Below are 24384 nucleotides of genomic sequence, written 5' to 3' on the forward strand. Positions count from 1 at the left end.
TCAGCACAGAGCCCGACGTGGGGCTCAAACTCACAAACTGCAAGATCATGACCTGAGCAGAAGGCAGACGCTTAACCGACCGAGCCACTCGGGCACCTACAGTTCATTTAAATTAATAGTATCTTTTACATGTATGACACTGCTTAGTTTTAAAAATATTTTAAATTAAAGGTGCCTGGGCGGCTTAGTCGGCTAAGCGTCTGACTTCAGTTCAGGTCATGATCTCGCTGTTCCTGAGTTTCGAGCCCCACGGGCTCTTCGCTGCCAGCTTGGAGCCTGGAGCCTGTTTCAGATTCTGTGTCTCCCTCTCTTTCTCTGCCCCTGCACCCCGCTCATGCTCTGTCTTTCTCTCTCAAGAATAAATAAACATTAAAAAATTATTTTAATGTAGAATACCATTAGATCCTTCAAATTACATTGGAGAGGTTAGGCAGGGCTGATATTATCTTTACATTGTAGTTAAGAAAAATGAAAAAAAAAAAAAAAAAAAAAAATGAGGCTCCAAGAGGAGAACCCGAGTGCTCAGTGGCATGGATTACTAGCCCATGACCATGACCAGGGCTGCAAAACTGGGCCACTCAGATGACCTCACCTAGGACCTCTTACTCTATTATAAACCTCTTCTACCTCTGCCCCACAGATTCTGGTAATATGGAATCAAAGTGGGACATTTGTCCCACATTGCTGAAAGTTGATGAGTATTTGAGCCTAAACATAAAGAAACCAAAATACAGATTCCCTGAACCATTTCTGTGATTTTTTTTTTTACTGCAGTCTTTCCCAAAGATTCCTCATGTGAGTGATACTTCCAACGTGGTGACTTTTAGGGACACCTGGATGGCTCAGTCGGTTAAGCATCAGACTTTGGCTCAGGTCATGAACTCACACGGTTCCTGAGTTCCAGCTCCACATGGGGCTCTGTGCTGACGGCTCGGAGTCTGGAGCTTGCTTCCGATTCTGTGTCTCCCTCTCTCTCTGCCCCTCTCCCACTCGCTCTCTCTCTGTCGCTCAAAAATAAAGACATATTTAAAAAAGTAAAAAAAAAAATGGTGAATTCTACAACTGTGATTGTTAGAGAATCAGATTTTTGCAGAACACTATTAGCTCTGTGCCACTTTGATATATTTATAACACTTGCCTGATCCTCTTATTCTATTAGGAACACTGAATTTCCACACACATCAGAAAGATGCCCGAGGAGTTGAGAAACCTATTAAACAAATAAATAAATTAAATACTTATTGAGCAGCATGCTAGGTGCTAAGGACACCACATGGAAAAAAAAAAAAAAAGCAAAAAACAAAACTCAGTTCCTGCTTCCAAGGACTCAGGGCCTTTTGAGAAGAACAGATCCATCGAAAGATGATATATGACAGTATCAGTGCGGAGATGACCGAATCCCAGCCTGGGGTGGGGATATGGGTGGAGGAAGCTTCGGAGGATAGGAGGATACTTAAGTTGAATAACCCGGTCTGAGGGGCCTTCCCCAAGGAAGGACAAGATACAGAGGTATTCGAAGCAGGTGAGGTCGAGGACGGTGGCCCTCAAGACAGCCTTGTTTTGGTGGCAGGTGGAGGGGGGAGGAAGAAGGTACGACCAGTTTCGTGGTGTTTCTTGAACACAATGTTCAGGTGGGAAGTGATGGTGTGGAAGAGGAGTGGCAGGGTTGGGAGTCTTTTGGGTCATAGGAAAGAGATCAGATGTACTTCTGTGGGTCACAGGAGGCTTCTGGAGAGATGTGAGTCAAGAGTACACTATAAACAGGTTGTGTTGTTTTGTTTGTTTTTGGTTTTAAACACTTTTCTATAGGCACTATAGAAGGGCTGTGGCATCCATTCCCCGAAACAACACTGTTCTGAAAGTAACAAGCGGTTGTCACTCATATTACGACCTGTGTGTTTATTTTTTTAAGCTTATTTATTTTGAGAGAGCGTGTGTGTGCGTGTGTGCTAGCGTGAGCTGCAGAGGGGCAGAGAGAGAGAATCCCAGGCAGGCTGGGAGCTGTCGGCACAGAGCTGGATTCCGGGCTCAAACCCACCAACCTTGAGATCACGACCTGAGCTGAAATCAAGAGTGGGACACCTAAACGACCGAGCCACCCAGGTGCCCCTTGCTACGTGTGTTCTTGAACATTTCTGTACATGGGTACCAGAATGCCAATTATATCCATTCCCTATAAAATACACTTGGTTAGATTTGCATTTTAAACAGGTCATTTGGGCAGTATATGGAGTTCATGCTTTGGAGAGGGAAGGATAGATGGAGACTAAGAGAGAAGCTGCAGTAATGATTAGAGTTGGAACCAAAGTAACTGAGGTAGATATGATACAAAGGGCGGCAGAAGAGAAAGCAAGATTTTCATAAATAAAACCTGCAGAATATACTACTGATAGATTTGGGGAGTAGCAGTTAAAGAAAGGGAGAGACAAGCTTCTAGTTTGGGTGGTTGGCTGGACAGGACAGGAGGAGCTACTGGCTTAGTAAGAAATAGTGTCAGTCCAATATCTGAAATGTTAAATTTGTAATACCCATGGGGCATCCAGAGAGACCCAGCTGGCGGTTGGATAAAGGGGTGCAAAGTTCAGGAGAGGGGCACCTGGATGGCTCAGTTGGTTAAATGTCTGACTCTTGATTTCGGCTCAGGTCATGATCTCACAGTCCTGGGATCATCTAGCCCAGTGCTACGGTCTGCCCTGGGCATGAAGCCTGCTTGGGGTTCTCTTTCCCTTTCCCTCTGCCCCTCCTCTCTGTGTATGCATTTTCTCTCTCTCTCAAATAATAAATAAATAAATAAATAAATAAACAAACAAATAAATAAATCAAGCAAGCAAGCAAGCTCGGGGCAATGATCCAGGATTGTAGTAAACTATTTAAAAATCGCTAACAATCCTGGAAGGTAAAATCACAGGAAAAGTATTTCTAATAGAATGAGAAGAATAGCAGCTAACCTAGCATCTTGGGGACAACATATAAAGGACGGGTGAAGGAAGAGAACATATGAATGACAGGGAAATGGTGTTGTGTGTAGAACGCAACCCAGGAAGATGGGCCATTCGGGAAGCCAAGAGAATCGAAGATATAAATGAGAGTAATAAAGGAGTTGTCAAATGTCTTAGAAGTGTTTTCTAAATTTGCCAACTAGAATAGGAGCTCTTAGCACAAGCAGTTTTACTAGAGCGGTGGGCTGAATTCAGGAATTCACAGGGGGTAGCAGAATGAATGGAAGATATGACAGTAAAGACAGTGAGTGTAATATGCTCTTTAAGAAGTTTCCTTGAAGTTGAGGGGAACCTGGGAGGCTCAGTCGGTTAAGCGTCTGACTCTTGGTTTCAGCTCAGGTCATGATCTCACAGTTCATGGGATCAAGCCTGCATCAAGCTCTGCACTGTCAGCGCTGAAATTGCTTCAGATCTCTCTCTCTGTCTCTCTCTCTCTCTCTCTCTCTCTGTCTGTCTCTCTCTGCCCCTCCCCCCTCTCAAAAGTAAATAAACATTAAAAAAAAAGAAGTTTCTGGGGTCTCGGGGTGGCTCAGTCAGTTAAGCCTCCAACTTCGGCTCAGGTCATGATCTCACAGTCTGTGAGTTCAAGCCCCACGTCCGGCTCTGTGCTGACAGCTCAGAGCCTGGAGCCTGCTTCGGATTCTGTGTCTTCTTCTCTCTCTCTCTCCTCTGCTTGTGCTCTCTCTCTCTCTCTCAAAAATAAATAAGCATTAAAAAAATAAAAAAAAAAGAAGTTTCCTTGACAGTGAATGCAAGAGTTACTAAGAGACGCACGATTCATTGAGGTTTTCTCTTCCAATGAGAAAACTATTTCCCAGTGATATTAACCTGCACACGGTGATCTCCATCCCTGTTATATTTAAACGGTGTAATCTCCAACACATTTCCAAGTTCACAAAAATAGATTGAAAGCATATTAGAAAATCATTCTTTAATGTTTTAAAAGAATATGGGAAGAATTTGACTTATGTTTAACAGAATGTAATTCTGGTTAACACACAGAATCGACAGAGGAACTGAAAGTCCGAAGTCACAGCACGGAGCCATTACCAAAGTTGGAGAGCAAAGAGAGAGGGCATCACGGGGCATCTTCCAGAGAGCCTATCAAAGCTCAGGAATGGGATGGAACACCAGGACCGCCTGTAGTCACCAGCAGACTGGGAAGATGCTCCGTAAGCCCCACCTTGTTAGCAGGAAACCATAGCTCAGGTAAGATCATGATCTCTCACCCGGTGGTTCCTTGTTTCTCCAGAAACTACTTTTACACAACTGTCGCTTGGAGAACCATAATCACAGATATCACTGTCTCGACCCATAGAGACAGCATAAGTAGCCCTTCACACAAAGGGTTGAGACAATATATTGTCTCTGTTGGGGGGGGGGCATTAGTCACAGGGACATAGAGAAGTGAATAGCGCTTCTTGGAGCTGTATAACGAGGCAGCTCTGACAGCTTGAAACATCTGGTATTACATTTCTTTAAAGGCATGTAGAGGCCTCATCTAAAGCAGTTTTGTTTTGTTTTGTTTTTTAGAGAAAGAGCAAGAAAGCGGAGGAGGGGCAGAGGGAGAGGGAGAGAGAGAATCTCAAGCAGGGTCTATGCTCATTGCAGAGCCTGATGCGGGGCTCGATCTTGCGATCTTGAGATCATGACCTGAGCTGAAATCAAGAGTCAGATGCTCAACCGACTGAGCCACCAGGTGCCCCTAAAGCAGTTTTAATTTATAAAGTTTAAGTGATTTAGAGTTTATGTCTCCTTTGTTTCAAAATAGATCTTAGGCAACTGGGAAGAATTGAACAGAAAGTGAAAGTGAGGATTCATAGGTAACAAAAACTATCTGAAGGCAGTGGAGACAGTCTAGATCATGAAGTATGTGCAGTGATGAGCTGAACTCTGTAGCTGGACCTTGGGCATGCCACTAAGTTTCCAGATCTAAGTCAACCGAGTTAGAACACTTTAATGGAATTCACCTTTAAATTTCCCAAGCTGCAATTCAGATCTGCAGTGTAATTTTGAATTGTTGACAGATAAATATTATTAAACATCAAGTTTTTAGAAGCAGCATATGTTTGCTTTGAAGTGATTAGTCTTCATGAGGGACTCACCTAGAGCTGTCGGTGTAGGAGTCACAAATAATCAAGTGACCTCCCGTAGTTTTCAGGTTTCTACCCGTTAAGAATGTTAGAGGTCTGAAGAAAAGACCAATCCTTTAATGTTCTTTTCAACTCTGATACTCATCCTGGAAACCAATTTACATGTGTTCAGCCTGTGGTCTCTCTAGTAGTCATGCACAAGTTAAAATTGGAACAGTATGAATGATCTCTGTATTTGGGAAGGGATGTTTCTAGAACCGGACCCAGACAGAGACAGAGCAGTAGCTTCCCCAGACTTAAAATGTAACTCACAGTGTTGGTGATGGAGCCACAAAAATCTCGGGGAAGAAACAAGTGAATTTAGCAGAAAGTAAAAATGTATTTTTGTGAGTAGAGTATAAATAGCTATAGGTGTTTGAGAAGATGCATGTATTTTGTCAAAAAGAAAAGAAATGTAGGGAACAAATTATATTTTGTAGAAAAAACAACACCTCTCCCAAAGAAGGTTGACATCACTATCCAGTTGGGACTTATGATTAATTTTAGGCTTATTAGTAGTATTTTTTAATTATTTAAATTTTTACCAGTTCTAGGGGCGCCTGGGTGGCTGAGTCAGTTGAGCGACCGACTTCGGCTCAGGTCATGATCTCACAGTCTGTGAGTTTGAGCCCCGCGTCGGGCTCTGTGCTGACAGCTCTGAGCCTGGAGCCTGCTTCGGATTCTGTGTCTCCCTCTCTCTCTGCCCCCCCCCCCCCCCCCGCTCATGCTCTGTCTCTCTCTGTCTCAAAAATAAATAAACGTTAAAAAAATTGAAATTTATACCAGTTCTGTTTAAAAAAAACATGAATGATATGTACTCTTACTGGGACTAGAGGTCTAAAAGCAAAAACATTACCTGAATGTTTATTACGTAACAGCCACTGTCCTAGTGTCTGAGAGCACAATGATGAATAAGGCATCCTTGCATTTAGGTGCTCAATGTCAAGTGCAAGACAAATACAACCATTACAATATAATGTGTTAGATACAAATAATGCATGAAACAAAGAGAAATCAGTTCATTTCTCCTGGGAGTGTATGATTTGGGCAAGAACAATCAGGGGATTTTAGTGGGTAAAATAACAGCTTGAAGATGTAACATTTGACCTAGTAGAGCTTGAATCATCAAGAGCTGCTCACCAGGAGGATGCTGGAGAAGAAGTCGGCCGTCTGGATGAACACCTAAAATGCTGTAGGATGGAACAGAGTGTGTTTGGAGTGAAACGCGGGGGAAGACTGACAGAAGAAACTACAGAGTTGGTTGGTTCCAGAGAGCAAGAATCCTGAAGGGCCTTGTATATTACCTAGAAATGCTTTCAGCAACAACATGCCAATTACGTGGCTTAAGTAATAATGGCTTCTGCTAACCCCCATTGCACTGCCAGCTCCAAGTATTTTCCAACTGTTCACTGTTATCATTGAGGACACGGGGACTTTCTATTTTTTTTTAACTCTGCCCTTCTGCTACCCTTGACGATTTTTTCATGATCATGAGCTGACATTTCTGGGCATCGTGCCCCAGCAAACGGTCCCTTTCATCTGGTCGGCCTAAACTGGGAAACATGTCCTCTGGACCCATCATCACTCAGTGAAGGGGAATGGGATCTCCATGAGTTTACAGAGGGCCCTTCTTTCTCTTAAATCTCTCAGAAATGAAAGCAACAGTCTGTTCTCAGGGATAAGGGGAGAACAGCGTTACGTAAGCAATGGACAGTATCTGCCACATCATGGTTAGGGTTTGAACATTATGCGTAGCTATTTTGTAGTCACTTAAATACTTTTAAGATAGGTATAAGGCAATTCCATTTTCATCGTGAAAGGTTCATGATGACTCCAAGGCTTCCGGAAGTGGTGACTGCGTGGCCGTTTATTAAAATAGAAATTGTCCGTATGAGTTGCGTACCATAGTTTAGGTGAGGAAGTCAGGACTTCATTTCTGACTATGCTAAGTTGAGAGCGCTCTGGGACATCTAGTTTAGAAGCTAGTAGACACTTGGAATTACAGGTCTGGAGCTAAAGAGACTCAGCAGTATGACAGACTGAAGTTAGAGACGTTTGGAGTGTTCAGAACCCTAAGACCAGATGATTGTAAACTATAGGAAAAGGCCATGGAGACGGCAAGGAAAAGGAGTGTGGACCCTTGGCAACCAAACATTTTTAAGTGTGGGCAGAAGAAGAAGAATCCGTGCTATAAATGGAGGTGAAACAATTAGATGGTCCACAATTAAACTTTAACTGAACCTTCGGAAGGGTGCATAAAAATGAGTACAACCGTGATATGTTTTTGACACTTTGACGTGACTCCTCCGAGAAATTTAGAGTGTAAACAGGATTTATAACACACTTTCACTTTCTTCAACTGCAAATTCCTGAAGCGTCTCTTCTGCTTGTTGACATCTCAAATCTGCCTTCCTGGGTCTTTCAGCTCTGTTTGTAGGGCAGCAAACCTTCTGCTGATCGGAAGAAATGACATAAATATCTTCAGTCCCGCACCCTCTCCATCTTACGTGACGAAAGAAGTAGACAAAGGTGGAAAAAGAAAATATTTTTGGAACATTTTGATAAAGACACTTTTGTGCCTATGTTAAAAGAAATGTGAGGGGTGCCTGGGGGGGGGGGGCTCAGTGGGTTAATTGTCCAACTCTTGGTTTCAGCTCAGTCATGATCTCATGGTCCATGAGATCAAGTCCCAAGTTGGGCTCTTGCTGACTGCACAGAGCCTTCTTGGGATTCTCTCTCTCTCCTCTCTTTGCCCCTCCCCCACTTATCCTCTCTCTCTCTCTGTCTCTCTCTCTCTCTCTCTTCCCCTCTCTGTCTCTGTGTTTCCCACTCTCTCTCTATAAATAAATAAATAAATAAATAAATAAATAAAAACTTAATGAATAAATAAATGTGAAATGCAGGAGCAAATGTAGAGTCCCACAGACAACAACGTCAGTGCAAATTAGGGTTTCTTATGTACCAGATAAACTATCACCATGAACACTCAAAGAGCATTATGATTACTTGAACAGTGAGGTGGCCTTTGTCCATCTTAGGCAAATAACCAGTGAAGGGAGCATTTTGTTTGGAACAGAAGTTGGTATTTACCCTTCTCTTTTCGTCACACTACCTCTTCATTATTTTCTCCTCGCCACTGGGCCACTGAAAAACGAATCCCTCTACCAGAAACACCGGAACTGCGACCCATAATCTTTCTCCCTAAACAACAGAGATACTCAGGTCCACACCTAACGCTAGAGAGGAAAGAATACTTCACCTGTTCCACCTATCAATACCCACCTCTGCCAACTGTCTGCCTCTGGTTTTCTCTCTCTCTCTTTCACACAAGCACACACACACACACACGCGCGCGCACACGCACGGATGGACTGCTACCCGTCACAGACTATCGCTTTACCGAAAGCAGTTTAGCCACTTGGAATGGTTGCTTTTAACAACTCTTTTGAGGAATGGAAGAATTACCGACATAAAGCAAAGGAACGTGTCAGGAGATCTCAATTCTAATTAACATTGCCACTGGTTGCTGTGTTACTCTATTAAAGTCACTGCTGTTTAGTAAATCAGAGATTCCCCAGAGGGTGATTCCTGAAGGCAGTGGAGGATGGGGACCCAAATGCTCATGAAAATAATGGGAAAAAGTGGAAGTTATACAAGTGAATATAATCACAAAAATTCAAATTTCAATCACTGAATCAATCAACAAATAGTCTCTAAACAGCTTGTATCCAGCTCTGTAATGGTTTCTGCGGGACAGATAATCATGTCTGTGCCGGTGCATGTGCACTAACACGCATGCACACACACGCACACACACATTCACACACGCACACACACATTCACACACACACAGGTTATACGAAACATGGTCTCTGCCACTCAAAGATCTTGCTATGCTTCCTTACGACACAAAATGATGGAACATAAATTAATTAGTATAACTAAGTGTATTTTTATGGTCACCTACTGTTTACTGTACATTAATATCATCCAAAGAAGAGAAAACTAGGGCAGGCTTGAAAAACGATGGAGGGCTTAATGGAGACGTGGAGTCTTAAACCAAGATTATGTCAGGTATTATTTGTAATCAAGTCTTTTTGAAATAATGATAATTATTATTAATTGAGTAGAGATGTAGAGAGAAGTTTCCACATGGGGCAAAGAGGCTGAGTGAGGGTGCAGGCACACCTGTCATGGCTTATCCCTGCCAAGCCAGACTGACTGAAGAAGCATTTTTGGAAGTAAATACAGAAGGCCTTGGCTCAACTCTGTATGGAACAATCTTGAAAAGGCCTCAGTTTCTAGGGTCACCTAGGTGGCTTGGCCCATTAAGCATCCAACTGTGGCTCAGGTCGTGATCTCACGGCTCGTGGGTTCGAGCCCCGTGTCAGGCTCTGTGCTGATGGCTCAGAGCCTGGAGCCTGCTTCAGACTCTGGGTCTCCTGCTCTCTCTGTTCCTCCCCCACTCGTGCATTCCGTCTCTCTCCCTCAAAAATAAATAAACGTTGAAAGAAGACCTCAGCTTCTATGTGTTCAGCGATGTGTGTTTCTGCCATTTTGAGGAGATCCACCACGGGATGCAAACTGAAGTGCCAGGAGGACCAGCTGGAACATTAGCAAGTAAATGAGAAGACGTGCCTCCTTCAAAACAGACGTGCTTTGCTTATACATTCCATACGTGGGGATGTTCCTGACTCCCACAAAGCATTTTCCCCCATCCTTCCGGAAACTTGAAGTTTTTTTCTTATAGGTTATATATTTCCACATTGGCTAGAATCTTAGACATGAAAAAAAAATATTCCCCCATTGCAAAGAAAATCTGCGTACTGATGAGCATCAGGACTGAATGATGGACATGCAGGTGACCTGGAAAGCACAGGGGCCTCTCAAGGGGACAGAAGCTATTCGATGCCAGCTGATGCTCACCATGAGAACCGTTTACCCCAAATTTCAAGATTTAGTTGCTATTATGTGGACTCTCCCAAGTTTTAAATACGGCTCAAATTTCAGGAGAAATTGAATCGAATAATTCACTTCCTCTGGCTGGGTAAGACCTAAAGCTGCCAGTTTGCATTTTCTGGCTTGTAAATCAAGCAGTGACCATTCCATGAGGCATAGAATTGACCCTGCAGCAGAGAGGTTGGGTCACAGTAGAGGCAGCAGGTGCCGGTAGACATCCTGCCCTCTTGGCTTTCATTTTTCAGAAGCTGTACCTCCCTGAGAAGGATGTGCTGAGGGTCTGAGTGGGGATCAGAGAATGGCACATGGCTTTTGGTGAGCAAGAAGGGAGGAACTGAGGTATGGCATTCTGTGAATAGTAAGGACTAGCAGATTATCCCTTCACAACATCCTGGAACACTGGCCTGGCCTCTGACTGGGACAGGTGGACAGGTGGGTGTCAAGAGTCCGGATCTGGAGTTCTCTCTTGTTCAGCAAGAAAGCAGGATGCAGGATTAAAAATGCGAGAGAAGCTAATGTCCGGGGGGAGACAAGAGCCCCGAGTAAGGGCCTTTGCTCCGTTTTTATTAGCATCAGAAGACTTATAAGCATGATGGACGTGCACAAGGAAACAATGAAACCGTGAACATTAACTCACGGGCGTGGGGGAAAGGGGGTTTTGGAGATATGTGGTGTTAGGGGTTGGCGTCAATACAAAACAAGATTCTGGTGCTGGGCGAAGGTTGTTTTCAGCAGACATGAGGCACCACATCTGTTTACCTAAACTGGCCTAGGGGACAAGAAAGACAGAGCATGCTACCTCAGGGTCAACAAGGCACCTGTCTTTGGCTAATGAGCTCAACTCTGGGCAACTTTGTCCACTGAGGTCCATAACCCTATTTACCTGTTTACCTAATTTGGTCCTTCCTTCCCATGAAAGCTGCTTTCTGCTATTATACTAAGTTGGGGGGAGGCATTTCTGCCCTGAATACCTAATCTTGTTTACCTCATCTTGAATATTTTCATCTTGAGATTCCCTATTCCTGTACCTTTGTCCTGTACTGGGGACCTTTGTCCCGCTTGTCCTATACTGGACCTTTGTCCTATACTGGGGAACTTTGCCCCGTTTACCTATTTTATTTACCTAATCTTGTTTACCCAAACTTGGATGTGTACATCCTATGGCTTTCTAATTATTTATGCTTTGTTAACCCATCAGTGTAGGCTCAGGGAATTCCTAAGCTTGTTCCCCACAGGTGGATAGAGTTCACATGAGGTTTCCAGTGAGGCCAGACTTCATACTTTACGGTTCGAAATCCCCAAATATGGAACTCTGTCCTTCAAGGGAAAAAGAGACTCCCTCATGATGACCAGTATGGCCTGAAGACTTAAAAAGCCATCTTGTAGATTCTGCTCTAGAGAACAGTTCTGGGCCTTTTCATGACCCATTGCAGGGAAACATTTTCCACCACCATTCATGAGTCAGTCCTTCACATCCAAGAAGAGTCCTGTGCACACAAGTTCGGGGAAGCAAGAACACACATAGTTTTGGTTTCATTGAAAGAAAACAAAGAAATGTGCCAATTCTCGCACGCCACATTTGTAGAGTAAAATTTATGCATAAAATATAAGATAGTGGTTGAGCACTGGGATTTGGCCATCCAGTAGATCTGGATTTGAATTTTAGATCCGTTTTTTTGTTTTTTGTTTTTTGTATTAGTGATAGCATGGGGTACATCCCATCATCTCACTGAGCTTCATCATAAGGGATAGACAATAATATCATCTAACTCAGAGATGCTGTTGAGAATTAAAGGTGAGAATTAAGTGAGATAATGTGTTAACACACTTAGTATGGTATCTGGAGCACTACAGACATTAAGTAAATACTAGCTAGCACTATGACTCCAGATACCTTTCCAGATATCTTTACAAGAGAGCACAGAGAAACACTGGTACGGGGTAATGCAAGAAAGTTTCTATAAGTGGTGGCATTTGAGCTGGGCCTTGAACTGAGACAAATTTAAACAGAGACGGAAGCAAGAGAAGTGCAGCCAAAGGGATCTTGGGTTGTTTTGTTGGGGACAGTGAGAGCTCCAGTTCCAACCTGACCACTGAGCATACCCATTCCCCAGACTATGGTTTCTAAGACATTAGCCACTCTAATTCATATTCTAATCATGTCTTTGAAGAATAGGAAGATTACAAAGACGTTAGGGTGTTAGCCAAAGGCCTAAGATTGGATATCCACCAAGGAGATCTAGCTGAATGGGAGCCATTTAATACAAGCAACAGAAAACCAGGATTCAGCAAAGGGAATGACGATTGAATTCCAGAGTATAGTCTTTGAATACCGAATTTTTACCAGTTGAATTTTTTGAGCTCATTTATCTATTTTGAGAGAGAGAGACAGCAAGCATGCACACGCACAAGTGCACACACGAGCAGGGGCGGGGCAGAGAGGGAGAGAGAGAATCCCAAGCGGGCTCCACACTGTTCATGAGGCTAGAACTCAAGAACCGTGAGATCGTGACATGAGCTGAAACCAAGAGTCTGACACTTGACTAACTGAGCCACCCGGGAGCCCCTTAACCAGTTGATTTTTAAGAAAGATGCTTTCCTCTTGAAAATTCCAAAGCCTTTTTACTGATGATGCTGGAATCACTGGCGAACTTTGCTAATAAACCTCCTGGCAGCTACAGCTCAAAAACATTCATGATCCAGCCCTTTATATCCAAGAAGAGTCCTAAGTACACAAACTGAGAGAAGTTGACCAGTGTCAAATTGGGCAGCAGGACTGGGAACTGTGGAATAGTATTTATGACAGTAATTCCTGGCAAAACATACCAAACCTATATGGTTTTATTCTCTCTCTTTTTTAGTCCCGGTGAGCCATGCTTTGCAACAATGTTAATAAGTTAATATTTTGGTGGGAATGACTTGAGGAAATTTCATTACACTGCTGTGCCCCAGTTTTTCTATCTTCATAGAAAAGATAAAGGAAATCTCACTGTGTAGGTCATTGTAAGGATTAATTTTCAAAACGCATAGAAATGCCTGGTATAAAGCTGGCTTATAATAGCTAGTAGGCCCACAGTTTATGCTGCTACCCTTCAATTTTACTTAAAAAATCTGAAAACTTTCAGGTTTTTTTCTAGGACCGAGACTGAATGTTTCCTTGGGAAAGCAGAGCTCATTGCAAGTGTGATACAGGGTTTTCTCTAGATACACATGATGTAACTGGCTACAGGACCACTGACAGTCCGTGCTTTTGTTTGTGGATTTTCCGACAAAGATTTTAGGTCAGCGTCATAGCCATTTTCGGGTTCCCCTGAGGCTACATTTATAAAATTTGGGGAAAGGATCAGGTGCAGGCTTTAAGACTTGGTTGCTGCATTATACAGAATCATCATAAAAATCTTAATCTCTCGCAGTGTTTCTGTTCTGCTTAGTAGCAATGAATGGGATTTGAAATTATGCTGTCGAGGATGTGCAAATCACAAGAAAATATTGATATCTCCAAATGTAAACATATCTTTTAATAAACACCTGACTTTCATTCATTCATTCATTCATTCATTCCCTTTATATTTATTTTCTAACAAATATTTCTTCAGCATCTACCCTATACCATTGCAGGGGCGAGGTGCAGAGGTGCAAAGCGTGCAAGGCAAATATGGTACACCAGACCCACATTCCCAAAGGGTATAGTCTAACAGGGGAGACAGAAATAAAATAAAACATTCTCTTTTTTTTAAGTTTTATTTATTTATTTTTTTTTTTGAGAGAATGAATGAGACAGAGCGTGTGCAGACAAGTGGGGGAGGGGCAGAGAGAGGGAGACACAGAATCCGAAGTAAGCTTCACGCTCTGAGCTGTCAGTACAAAACCCAACGCTGGGCTTGAACCCACAAACTGTGAGATAATGACCTAAGCTGATGTGAGATGCTTAACCAACTGAGCCACCCAGGCGCCCCTAAAATAAGAGTTTCTTATAAATGTTATGAGGGGGGAGTACTAAAGACAGTGACATGATTTATTCTCTGGTAATTCAGACAGGCTTCCTAGAGAAAGTGATATTAAATTTGATACTGGCATGACAAATACGAGTTAGGAAGTAAGAAGGGATAGAGTGTGCCTACAGCTCACTCACTGAAGTGTGGATGAAAAAGATTTACTTTCAGAACCCAACTGGTATTAAGCATTTTAATATGGTGACATAATTCCCAAACCATATCCTTTTCTCCTTCTTCCATTTCTTCACATGATCTGGCGCATTTGGGATGCAGTTATGGTCCCAATACTCTCCTTCCCTTGTATCCATGCTCTCGCAATGCACTTTTGTAGTTTCTTATCAGGAAGCAAGGTCTGTTTCTTACCCCCCTTGAATCTGGGTTGGCCTCGTGTCTTCTGTTGACCAGTTGAATGAAATGGAAGGGACTGTGAAGCTCATTTCTGAGCTTCAGCCTCAAGAATACTTCTACTTGCTCTTTTCTAACCCTACCACCACCATGTAAACGAACTGGAGCTAGCCTTTTGGAGAAGGGGATACGTGGAGGAGAGCCAAGAGTCTTCGGCCTTCATGTAGCCAACCCCCAAACATGTGAGAAAACACAACATGAGATTGCAGAAATACCTCCTTGACCACAGGTACATTATTGAGCCCAGCTGGGACCAGAAGAACCACTTAACTGATTCGTGGACTCAGGAACAGAACCAAATGACTGTTGTTTTGAGTCACTGAGTTTGGGTATAACAGAAAATAGTTAACTGACAAAGATGTCACAGTCTGTTTGAATTTTTGCTGATTTTCCCTCAAATGGACATGCTTTATTGTGATGATTAGCAGAGCATGCTCATTGCAAAACAAAGTCAGGGGTGCCAAAGTCAGGGGTACTTGCCTGAAGCCTCTGACTTCAGCTCAGTTCATGATTTCATGGTTCACAAGTTCAAGCCCTGCATTGGGCTCTGTGCTGATGGCTCAGAGCCCGGAGCCCACTTCGGATTCTGTGTCTCCCTCTCTGCCCCTCTCCCACTCAGGCGCGGGTTCTCTCTCTTTCTCTCAAAAATAAATAAACATAAAAAAAAAGAAAAACAGAAAGTCAAAGTAAAAAGTGAAAACCCACTCTCATATCTTTTGCTTTGCCATCCCATGTTTCAAAGCATAACTTTTAACTGTCATGGTGTCACTGTCTAGGAGCTATGTATTGAGAGGAACCATGAGTTCTCTCTCATTTTGATCATGCAACAGGAACAAAACACCAATCTGGTAGATTTCAGGCCTCCACTGTAATTTGGGCTTTTCTGCAGGATGTTGACTAACTTCCTGCTTGGCTCCCCAGCAGCCCTCAGCAGCTGTGGGCTTTAGTGTCTACGACCCTCCAGGCTGTCATTCTGTACAGTCGGCTTAGGCACCAGAACATAGTTCTCCACATCTGCTCTCCCTCTCAGTTATAATTGGGTGCATGGTTATTTCCTCTGGGAACACTGGCCAGATCTCGTTGCTAGGTTCTGCTCAGTATTTTCACACTCTAGCGTTTAACACTCTCTTCCCTAATTCTAGTAGTAAACACATAACAGAATTCTCATTTGGAGAGCCTTCGGAGGGAAATGTAAGTCAGATCCCCAATAGCCCACTTTTATTTCTCTGTGGAAAACTGTGACTTCGGCCCGCTAGAATTTGTGATCACCAGAGAAATAGTTTGGTTTGTATTTCTCCCGATGCTGGCCAGATGGCTTTGAGAAACAAACAGAAAAGGGGAACGTGGGGTGAGTTAACCATTTTAAAACAGCCAGAGTGTGTCTTTATCGGAATTGAATGTAAATAAGCAGGGTATAACCTGTGGAAAGGTAATTTAAAAATGATAGAAGGTAATTACTCTCACATAGCAAGGCAAAAAGCTAGACCATAGAAGCATAACTTGCAAAGGAAGCGATCAAAATGAATTTTGTTGTCCTTAAGTGAACTCTCATCTCTAGCCTAGGAAAATGGTTGCAGGCTGAGAGACTAGACTCTAGGTATTAGAGAACCTTGGAGATAGACACTGGGTATTTGTGTGATGACTCTCCATCCTTGAAAGAAACTTCCCAGTGGAGAATCAAGGGAGGGAAACTAATGGGACTACCTGTAAATCTTGCCATTGGCCTCTAGTCATTGAGCGGATACAGTAAAATAAAAGTGCGAGAGGTTAGCTGTGTAGGCAGAGCAGAGAGCTGCCGGGCAAATAACTGTCCAGCCACTGATGGTGGGTTAAAAGTGTGCATAAAGTGGGTTTTCCATGGACCAGATTAGGCCAGAGAGAGAAACCCTGGGGTTGGATTAGGTCATGTGATTGCCAGGAGTGGTGAGGACTCTGCAGGACGTGGCTCAAGGGGTACTACAGGATGTTCAGTGGGCAGCCAGAAGGAGATCGCCAGGTGGGAGATGGCCATTCAAGGGAGGCCTTTAGGGTACACTCGAAAGCACCCCAAGAAGAGAGTTGTTCCCTTCTTCTTTCATCTCTGGTGTCAGTGAAGAAGACCTTCCCTACCCCCTCTCCTCAACCCCTCCCTCCTCTCTTGGCCCTTGTCAAGGCAGATATGTTGGGGACCAAGTTAGGGGCAGAGGGGCAGCCTGGAGATGAGGCAGAGAGAAAGGTCGTCTACTTGTGTGCCAGGAACAGGGCTAAATGGGCTAGGAGAGAATGTTTCCTTGAAACAAAGTTCAAAATTGTAATTAATGTAAAAAAAAAACCACTAGACATTTAAATTATTACTCCAATACGACTTTTTTTTTTTGACTTGAAGAAACTGATTTTTTTTTTGTCTTTTCAAGTTTTTATTTAAATTCTAGTTAGTTAACATATAGTGCAATATTGGTTTCGGGAGTAGAATTCAGTGACTCCTTATAACACCCAGGGCTCATCACAAGTGCCCTCTTTAATGCCCATCACCCATCTAGCCCATCCCCCACCCACCTCCCTCCATCAACCCTCAGTTTGTTCTCAGTCTTTAAGAGTCTCTTAGGGCTTTTTCCCTCTCTCTTTTTTTTCCTCCCTCCTAAACACTCATCTGTTTTGCTTCTTAAATTCCACATGTGAGTGAAATAATATGGTATTTGTCTTTCTCTGACTTATGTCACTTAGCATAATACACTCTAGCTCCATCCATGTCATTGCAAACAGCAAGATTTCATTCTTTTTGATGGCTGAGTAATATTCAATTGTGTGTGTATGAGTGTGTGTGTGTGTGTGTGTGTGTGTGTGTGTGTGTATACCACATCTTTACCAATTCACCAGTCGGTGGACATTTTGGTTCTCTCCGTAGTTTGGCTATTGTTGATAATGCTGCATGTACCGCTTCAAATCTGTATTTTTTGTATCCTTTGGGTAAATACCTAGTAGTGAAATTGCTGGATTGTAGAGTACTATTTTTGGCTTTTTGAGGAACCTCTGTACTATTCTCCACAGTGGCTGCACCAGTTAGCATTCCCACCAAGAGTGCAAGAGGGTTCCCCTTTCTCCACATCCTCACTAACACCTGTTGTTTCTTGTGTTATTAATTTTAGCCACTCTGACAGGTGTGAGGTGATATGGACAAAATTAATTATCAAAATGAAAAGGAAAGTTCTGGGAGTTGGCCTAGGCTTTATCCAAAGGACGAGAAAGAACTGCCTACTACCCCACCGCGGGTTAGAACTGGTTTGTGGGGAAAAAAGAATAACTTTGTTTTCTGATGGCATTGGAGGTCCTCTGCGTTCAATTGAACAGTGAAATATACAAGTTTAAAGAAAACAGAACTTGATATAATTACAAAGTGTACTCTAAGATTATTGCACATCATATTTAATCCAAATTCTGGAATTTAAGTTGATCACTTTTATGGATCATCTGTGACCCATTTAAAATAATGCCTTATATTTATTTGCCATGTGTTAGCTTTTCCAATACTTTTGTAAGTGCTGTCTCATTTGATCTTCACAAAAACCTGTACATCTCTGGCGTGGTGTTGTGATCTGATTATTTAGGTGACCAAACTGACGCTCAAGAGAAATCAAGTAAATTGCCCATTGGTATGTAGCAGATTCAAATAAAAAGATGGCTTTCAGGGGCACCTGGGTGCCTCAGATGGTTAAGCATCTGACTTCAGCTCAGGTCATGATCTCGCAGTTCATGAGTTGAGCTCCCTTCTGACAGCTCAGAGCCTGCTTTGGATTCTGTGTCTCCTTCTCTCTGCCCTTCCCCCGCTCATACTCTGTCTCCTTCTCTTCCTCAAAAATAAACATTAAAAAAAAAGAGAAAGAAACATATTTCAGGTTCCTGACCCTTAGTACAGCTCTCTTTCCATGGTTTAATTAGACTGGGTTTCCCTATTTCCACCTGCAGGCTCATAAATCCATTAATTTATTCATCCACTCATTTATTTAGCTAATTTCTTTCAATATAAAGCTATCAAGCATTGAACATATGCCAGTGGGAGAAATTGCCATTAATAACAAAAGTTAAGAATATAATTAATCTGTAACCAAGCCACCAACCAAGGAAAATGACGCCGCACTTTTTCTTGAGTGTGTTACACGGCATCCAGGAGACATGGGAACTGAGATCTCAGGTGAATTAGGGGGAAGAGCATGAGGGTATGGTGAGAGGAAGCTGAGGGCCTGACAAGGGCTAGGCCAGCTGCCTATATGAGTGATTCCTGATCTTTAGGTCTTTAGGTCTTACCTAAAGATGACAGGAAGTCGCTTATGGATTTTAAACTTGGGGCTTGTGTGATCAGATTTACAAAGTTAGCTAATGCATCAGCATCCTAAACCAAAGGAAACAGAATTATGAAGATAAATGTGCTGCCCTAAATAACTTGCCTTGTAAATCCAAAGAAGAAACATTTTCTCTGTTGTCTCAGCTCTGAAGTTCCTCTGTCCCTATAACTAAGTGAGGGGTGCTTACAACGGATTGTTTTGATCCATCTAAAAATTAATTCTTGAGCACCTGAACAAGCATGTCACACATGGGGTTTTTCCCCCTGAAAAAAACAGCAACATTATGTGCGCTTGTTTTTCTTTGGTTTCATCGTTTACTCATTCAGCAAATTTCTCCCAGTGAGAACACGTGTTTGAACAGCACGGTATGGGGTAATGACAGATGACCTTTGCCTCCAAGGAGCATATATGATGGGGTTGATTTTATATAGCAAGGGGGCATTATTGCCCCATTCAATAAGACAGGATGCTGGACTTTGTTTTGCACTAGTTTGCTGTGTTTTCTCTAAACCATTTATATTCTTTTTCCTATTTTTTTTTCTATCAAGATGGTTGGCTAAAGTTATGGGAGCCATTTGGAATTCAAGAAATTTGATGATGCTAACTGGTATGCGTAGGTGTGTGTATAATTTTAAGCTTGGGTCTTATGTGATCCAATGTGCAAAGTCAGCTAACTACTATCATATACAATACATAAGTATATGTGTGAGTACACACACACACACACACACACACACACAGTCCCTTAAACTTGATTTCTACTAAACTAGACCATGGCATTATATACTATACAGATACCCTGAAAACTGGTGGGAAAAAATACAATTTGATAATGATTTCATTCTTGTCAGAGAAATTCTGAATTTCCAGGTACTCTCTGTGAGAGTCCCGTGGGCAAAAAATAGTTAAACAGGCAGATACAATTCAGATAACACACAAGGTAGCTCCACCTCCTTGCCTCTCAGTAGATCAATCCTGTTTGAGGACCACAATGACAATACACTGGCTTGAGTGTTGACCTGAGTGCCAGCTCCTTCTGCCTTTCCCTGCAGGGAGCATGGTTCCACCCTGTGCCCTCTCTCCGAGGACTCCTCCTGACATTACTCCCCAGTTGCCCGTCGTTGGCTTGCTTTGCAAAAGCCCTGTGGGTATGCTGCACCAGCAGTATTCACAAAGAATGCCCCGTTTCTGTGAAAAGCCATAGTAGACACGACAAAGAAGAAGGTTCCTTCTGACTTATGCTGGGCGTTTACAGAGACTAGTTCTGGAAGCTTTGTAAGCCTACCAGAGTATGTATCAAATAACAGTGGCACTCCCACCTACTGTCCAAAGCAGGCACTGCATTTTCCCCTCAATTTTTTTTTTTAATGTTAAAATTCAGTCGAAGTCTGGTCAATGTATTTTTTGCCTTTTTGCTGGCAACTTGGGGAAAGTGAAAGAAAGGAAGACTATGCTTTTAACGTACTAATGAGACATGTGCAAACAACTCGTCTTTTACCCTGGCTTCATTCTTTAAAATATGGTTTAAAACAATTCATTCGATCAATAATTCATGAGTCCTGATCAAGGGTCAGTTATGTTACTCAGGGGAAATGTATAGGGGAATGAGACAGACGTGGCTCCTGTCTTCACAGAGCACATGATCTAGTATATGAGGGAAGGGAAAGAAGGGGGGGGGGGGGACAAATGCACCAAGCAGAGCGGAAAGGCGTGATTAAAATCGTAGAGGAAGAGAAGACGTGGGGCTTTAGGAGACCCTGACGGGGCGTGGCAGGGGTGAGGCTGCAGATGAGACTGGTTATGTAAACTGAGTCACGTGTACCGTTGTGAGGAGGCGGTTTAGATCTCCTTATAATATAAGCAGAGGAGGCGAATGGTCAGATTGGCCTTGAAAGAATACAAATAGCCAACATTTCTTGACATCCTATGCGGGTTGCTTGGGTAAAATCTCCGATTATTCTCTTATTTCTTACAAGAACTTCATGAAATGGATACATTTATTTCTTCCCATCTTACCTGCGGACAAACTGAAGCTTAAAGAAGTCAAGCAAGTGGTCCACGATGGTCCGCTGCTAAGTGACGAGAGCTTAGCGGCCCTGACTCGAGAGCCCCGGCAAAAATCGGAAGGCAGCCCTCATTGACTGACTTGTGTCACATGTCCTCCCCTGAGCCAATCAGTGAGTCTGAGGGGATGGAATAATTGATTGGACGGACCTGTGTCACGTGGTCACTTCTGGGGCTGGAATCATGGCGCCTCCTTGCACAGAGCTGTAAGGTCTGAATGTGTTGGTTATGTTGTTCTCCAAAGGAAATTCAAACTGTTCTTCCAGAAAAATAAGAGCAGGTGGATTCTGGACCGGTGAAAATGAATGACAGACTACCCTTACCTCGCTTAAATTTAATTTTAAAGCATTTTTTTAAAAATCACGTTTAACCATTTGCTACCAAAACTGTTACCAACAGCTTTAGAAGAATTTTAGCAAATAGCAAACTTGAGTTAGACATAATCCTAACAACATTACGAAAAGAAAGCACAAAGAGTAAATCAGAAAGGAGGAGTAAAAGCCATGACCTTAGTAAACGAAGCTTAGGATCCATCAAGAGCACTTTTGAGGGCATTTCAGTTATTCCAACAGATTTCATTTATGAACGTCAAAGAATCAATGAATGAACCTTGGAGGTTGCTTCTTATTATAAATGATAAAAGTGCCCTGAGAATTTGGATGGCTTCCCTCAGGTCTCGGAGGCAGGCAACACCTTTTCTTGGACATTGTCACAGAGACTTTCCTAGGGTAGCATTTCAAAACTGGTTGTTTTCCCAATCCCCTAAAGTTTTCAAAGGTTTTCCTTTGTGCTTCAACATGGTATTTTCCTTTGTTTCAATCTGTGTTTTTTAAGTACTCCAATGACATATTAATTATATAAAAAAGTTACCTTTTTAAAGGAACTCTTTGGGGACTCAGAGTCTATATAAAGTGACTATTCTCAAAATCTTCAGTCTCAGGACTCCATATGTTCATAAAACTTACTGAGAATCCCAAAGGGTTCTCCTGGATCTGAAAGTTAAGTCTAACATACGGGTTAAGTATGACAATATTTATCATATGAGAAATTAAAATTGAAAATTAAGAAAATTATTCATTAAAAATAAATCCATCATATGTTAGCATAAACATTTTTTATGAAAAAGAACTATACTCCTAAACTATAACAAATGGTGAAGAGATTGAAATTGTTTTATGTGTTTGTAAATCTCTTTATTATCTGACTTAATAGAACATAGATTCTCGTAGCTGCTTTGGACTCAATCTGTTGTAATACGTTGCTTTGGTTAAAATATATGAAGGGAATCTGGCTTTGTACAGATGTGTAACTGGGGGAAAAAAGGAATATTTTGATAGCCTTTTCATATAATTGTGTATATTCTTTTTCAATATCCTACCCAAACTCAACAAATAGCAGTTTTGTAAGGGTTAGTTACCTATCAATAAACTCATCATACTCTGTTGCATTAAACTCATTGGTCTATCTTGCACTTTAAATGGATCTTTTATCCATGCATGATTTATAAGATCATGCTTTTAGAAAGTATCGGTTCACAAAGTCATGCAAATCTTCCATATGTTGACACATTTCATTATAAAAATCAATACAGCACATTAATTAATATCACCACTGATCTCATAAGAAAAGTCTTTCAGTATTAGGATGCTGTCTAGCTCACAGTGGTGCAGACAAGTTTTTCAAAATTTGAATTCCTGCTTGAAAGCTCAAATTTATCATTGTCAGCAAATTCTGTCAGTTGTCTTCCTTAAAGCAATAGGCTTACTTTATTCATTTTTGACAAAATATCTGTCAATTACTCAAGTCTGTGTGGCAATGAAAAATACATAATTACCACTACAGTTTGGTGCTGTTGCTTTGATGTGCTAAGGTCACAGCTGATTTATGCAGCATGGTTTTTGGACTTTGAGTGCATTTGTCAACCCAGTGGGAAAAGCAAATTACCTCTTACTTAATACTTCTTTGAAAATAGCTTTGACCTTATGTCACTACCTCCTCATAGGATCTTAGAGACCTCCAGAAGTTCTGCTACGGAGTGAACAGACATGGCCATTATTGGAAATCAGATTGAAGTTCCCTTCCATCGTGGACTTGACCACATATGCTTTTGGATAAGTCTTGTTCCTAGGCACACAATGCTGAACTTACGTTCATAATGGACAATGGTTCAAGGCAAAAGCATAAGGACCATGGCCATGGAAATAAAACCTACCATAAGGACCATATAAATTATTTTGGACCAAATTTTGTTTCAAGATGTTTGTTTTTAAATAAACCACAGGGCTCCTGGGGGCTCAGTCAGTTAAGCATCCAACTTCGGCTCAGGTCATGATCTCACAGTTTGTGGGTTCGAGCTGCACATCGGGCTCTGTGCTGACAGCTCAGAGCCTGGAGACTGCTTCAGATTCTGTGTCTCCCTCTCTCTCTGCCCCTCCCCTGCTCACACACTCTCTCTCTGTGTCTCTCTCAAAAATGAATAAACATTAAAAAAATGTTGAAGTAAACCACAAATGTCAATGGTATAAAAAAAGACGTCATTAGTATTTCATCCAGTTTTGATTTTCATTTATTAGGAATAAAGAGTTTTTACATTAATAAGGTGGGTGATACATAAAATTGAAACTTGGATTTCCTTCTTTTTATTTTGTCATTTAGAAGTGAAATATAACACATTTTAAAAATAAGTTAAAATGGGGCCCCTGGGTGGCTCAGTCAGTTGAGTCACTCAGGTCATGATCTCACAGTTTGTGGGTTCAAGCCCCACATTGGGCTCTGTGCTGCCAGCTCAGAGCCTGGAGCCTGCTTCAGATTCTGTGTCTCCCTCTCTCTCTGCCCCCCCTCTGCTCATGTTATTTCTCTCTCTCTCTCTCTCTCTCAAAAATAAACATTAAAATTTTTTAATAAAAAATTTTAAAAAATAGGTTACATTATTTTTGTCATGTTTTCATTCCTAATACGGGTGATGAAGGGTTTTATTAAACTTTTGTTTGTTTGTTTATTCTGTTTCTGATGCCATAATACAAGGTAAAATGCCTATCCCCATGGTAATATGCATTTGATCCTGATACAAATCATGCTATGTCTTTCTAAATTTGTATCTTGGCAAATGGATTTTCTTTATGTTATGGTAGTAAGTATAATTAAACAGCATATATTACTTAATTTTTAAAAGTTTATTTATTTATTTTGAGAGAAAGAGAGAGAGAGAGAGAGAAAGAGAGAAGGCATGCAAGTGGGGAGGGGCAGAGAGCGAGAGGGAGAGAGACAGAGAATCCCAAGCAGGCTCTACACTGTCAACATGGTGCCCAATGCAGGGCTCGACCTCACGAACAGCAAAATTGTGACCTAAGGTTGGACACTTAACCGACTGAACCGCCCAGGCACCCCAGTAGCATATATTACTTATTAAAAAGGTAAAATATATTCCTTTATACACATATACTATAATTTTATTTTAATGTGAAATAAAGTATTCTTGAAGACAAGAACACCTTTTATATGCAGCTAAAGT

The 24384-nt window shown here is 41.9% G+C and overlaps 1 protein-coding gene across 1 annotated transcript in view; it reads left to right on the forward strand.

Annotated features, from left to right (window-relative positions):
* The window catches only part of NYAP2 (neuronal tyrosine-phosphorylated phosphoinositide-3-kinase adaptor 2), a 262096-nt gene that overhangs the window by 188579 nt on the left and 49133 nt on the right, over positions 1–24384 (forward strand). Inside the window, exon 5 of the mRNA XM_030327346.1 lies at positions 4002–4208. Coding sequence (XP_030183206.1) covers positions 4002–4208 — 207 coding nt within the window. The remainder of the gene's footprint in view (positions 1–4001; positions 4209–24384) is intronic.

Source organism: Lynx canadensis, chromosome C1, assembly GCF_007474595.2.
Source record: "Lynx canadensis isolate LIC74 chromosome C1, mLynCan4.pri.v2, whole genome shotgun sequence".
NCBI lineage: Eukaryota > Metazoa > Chordata > Mammalia > Carnivora > Felidae > Lynx > Lynx canadensis.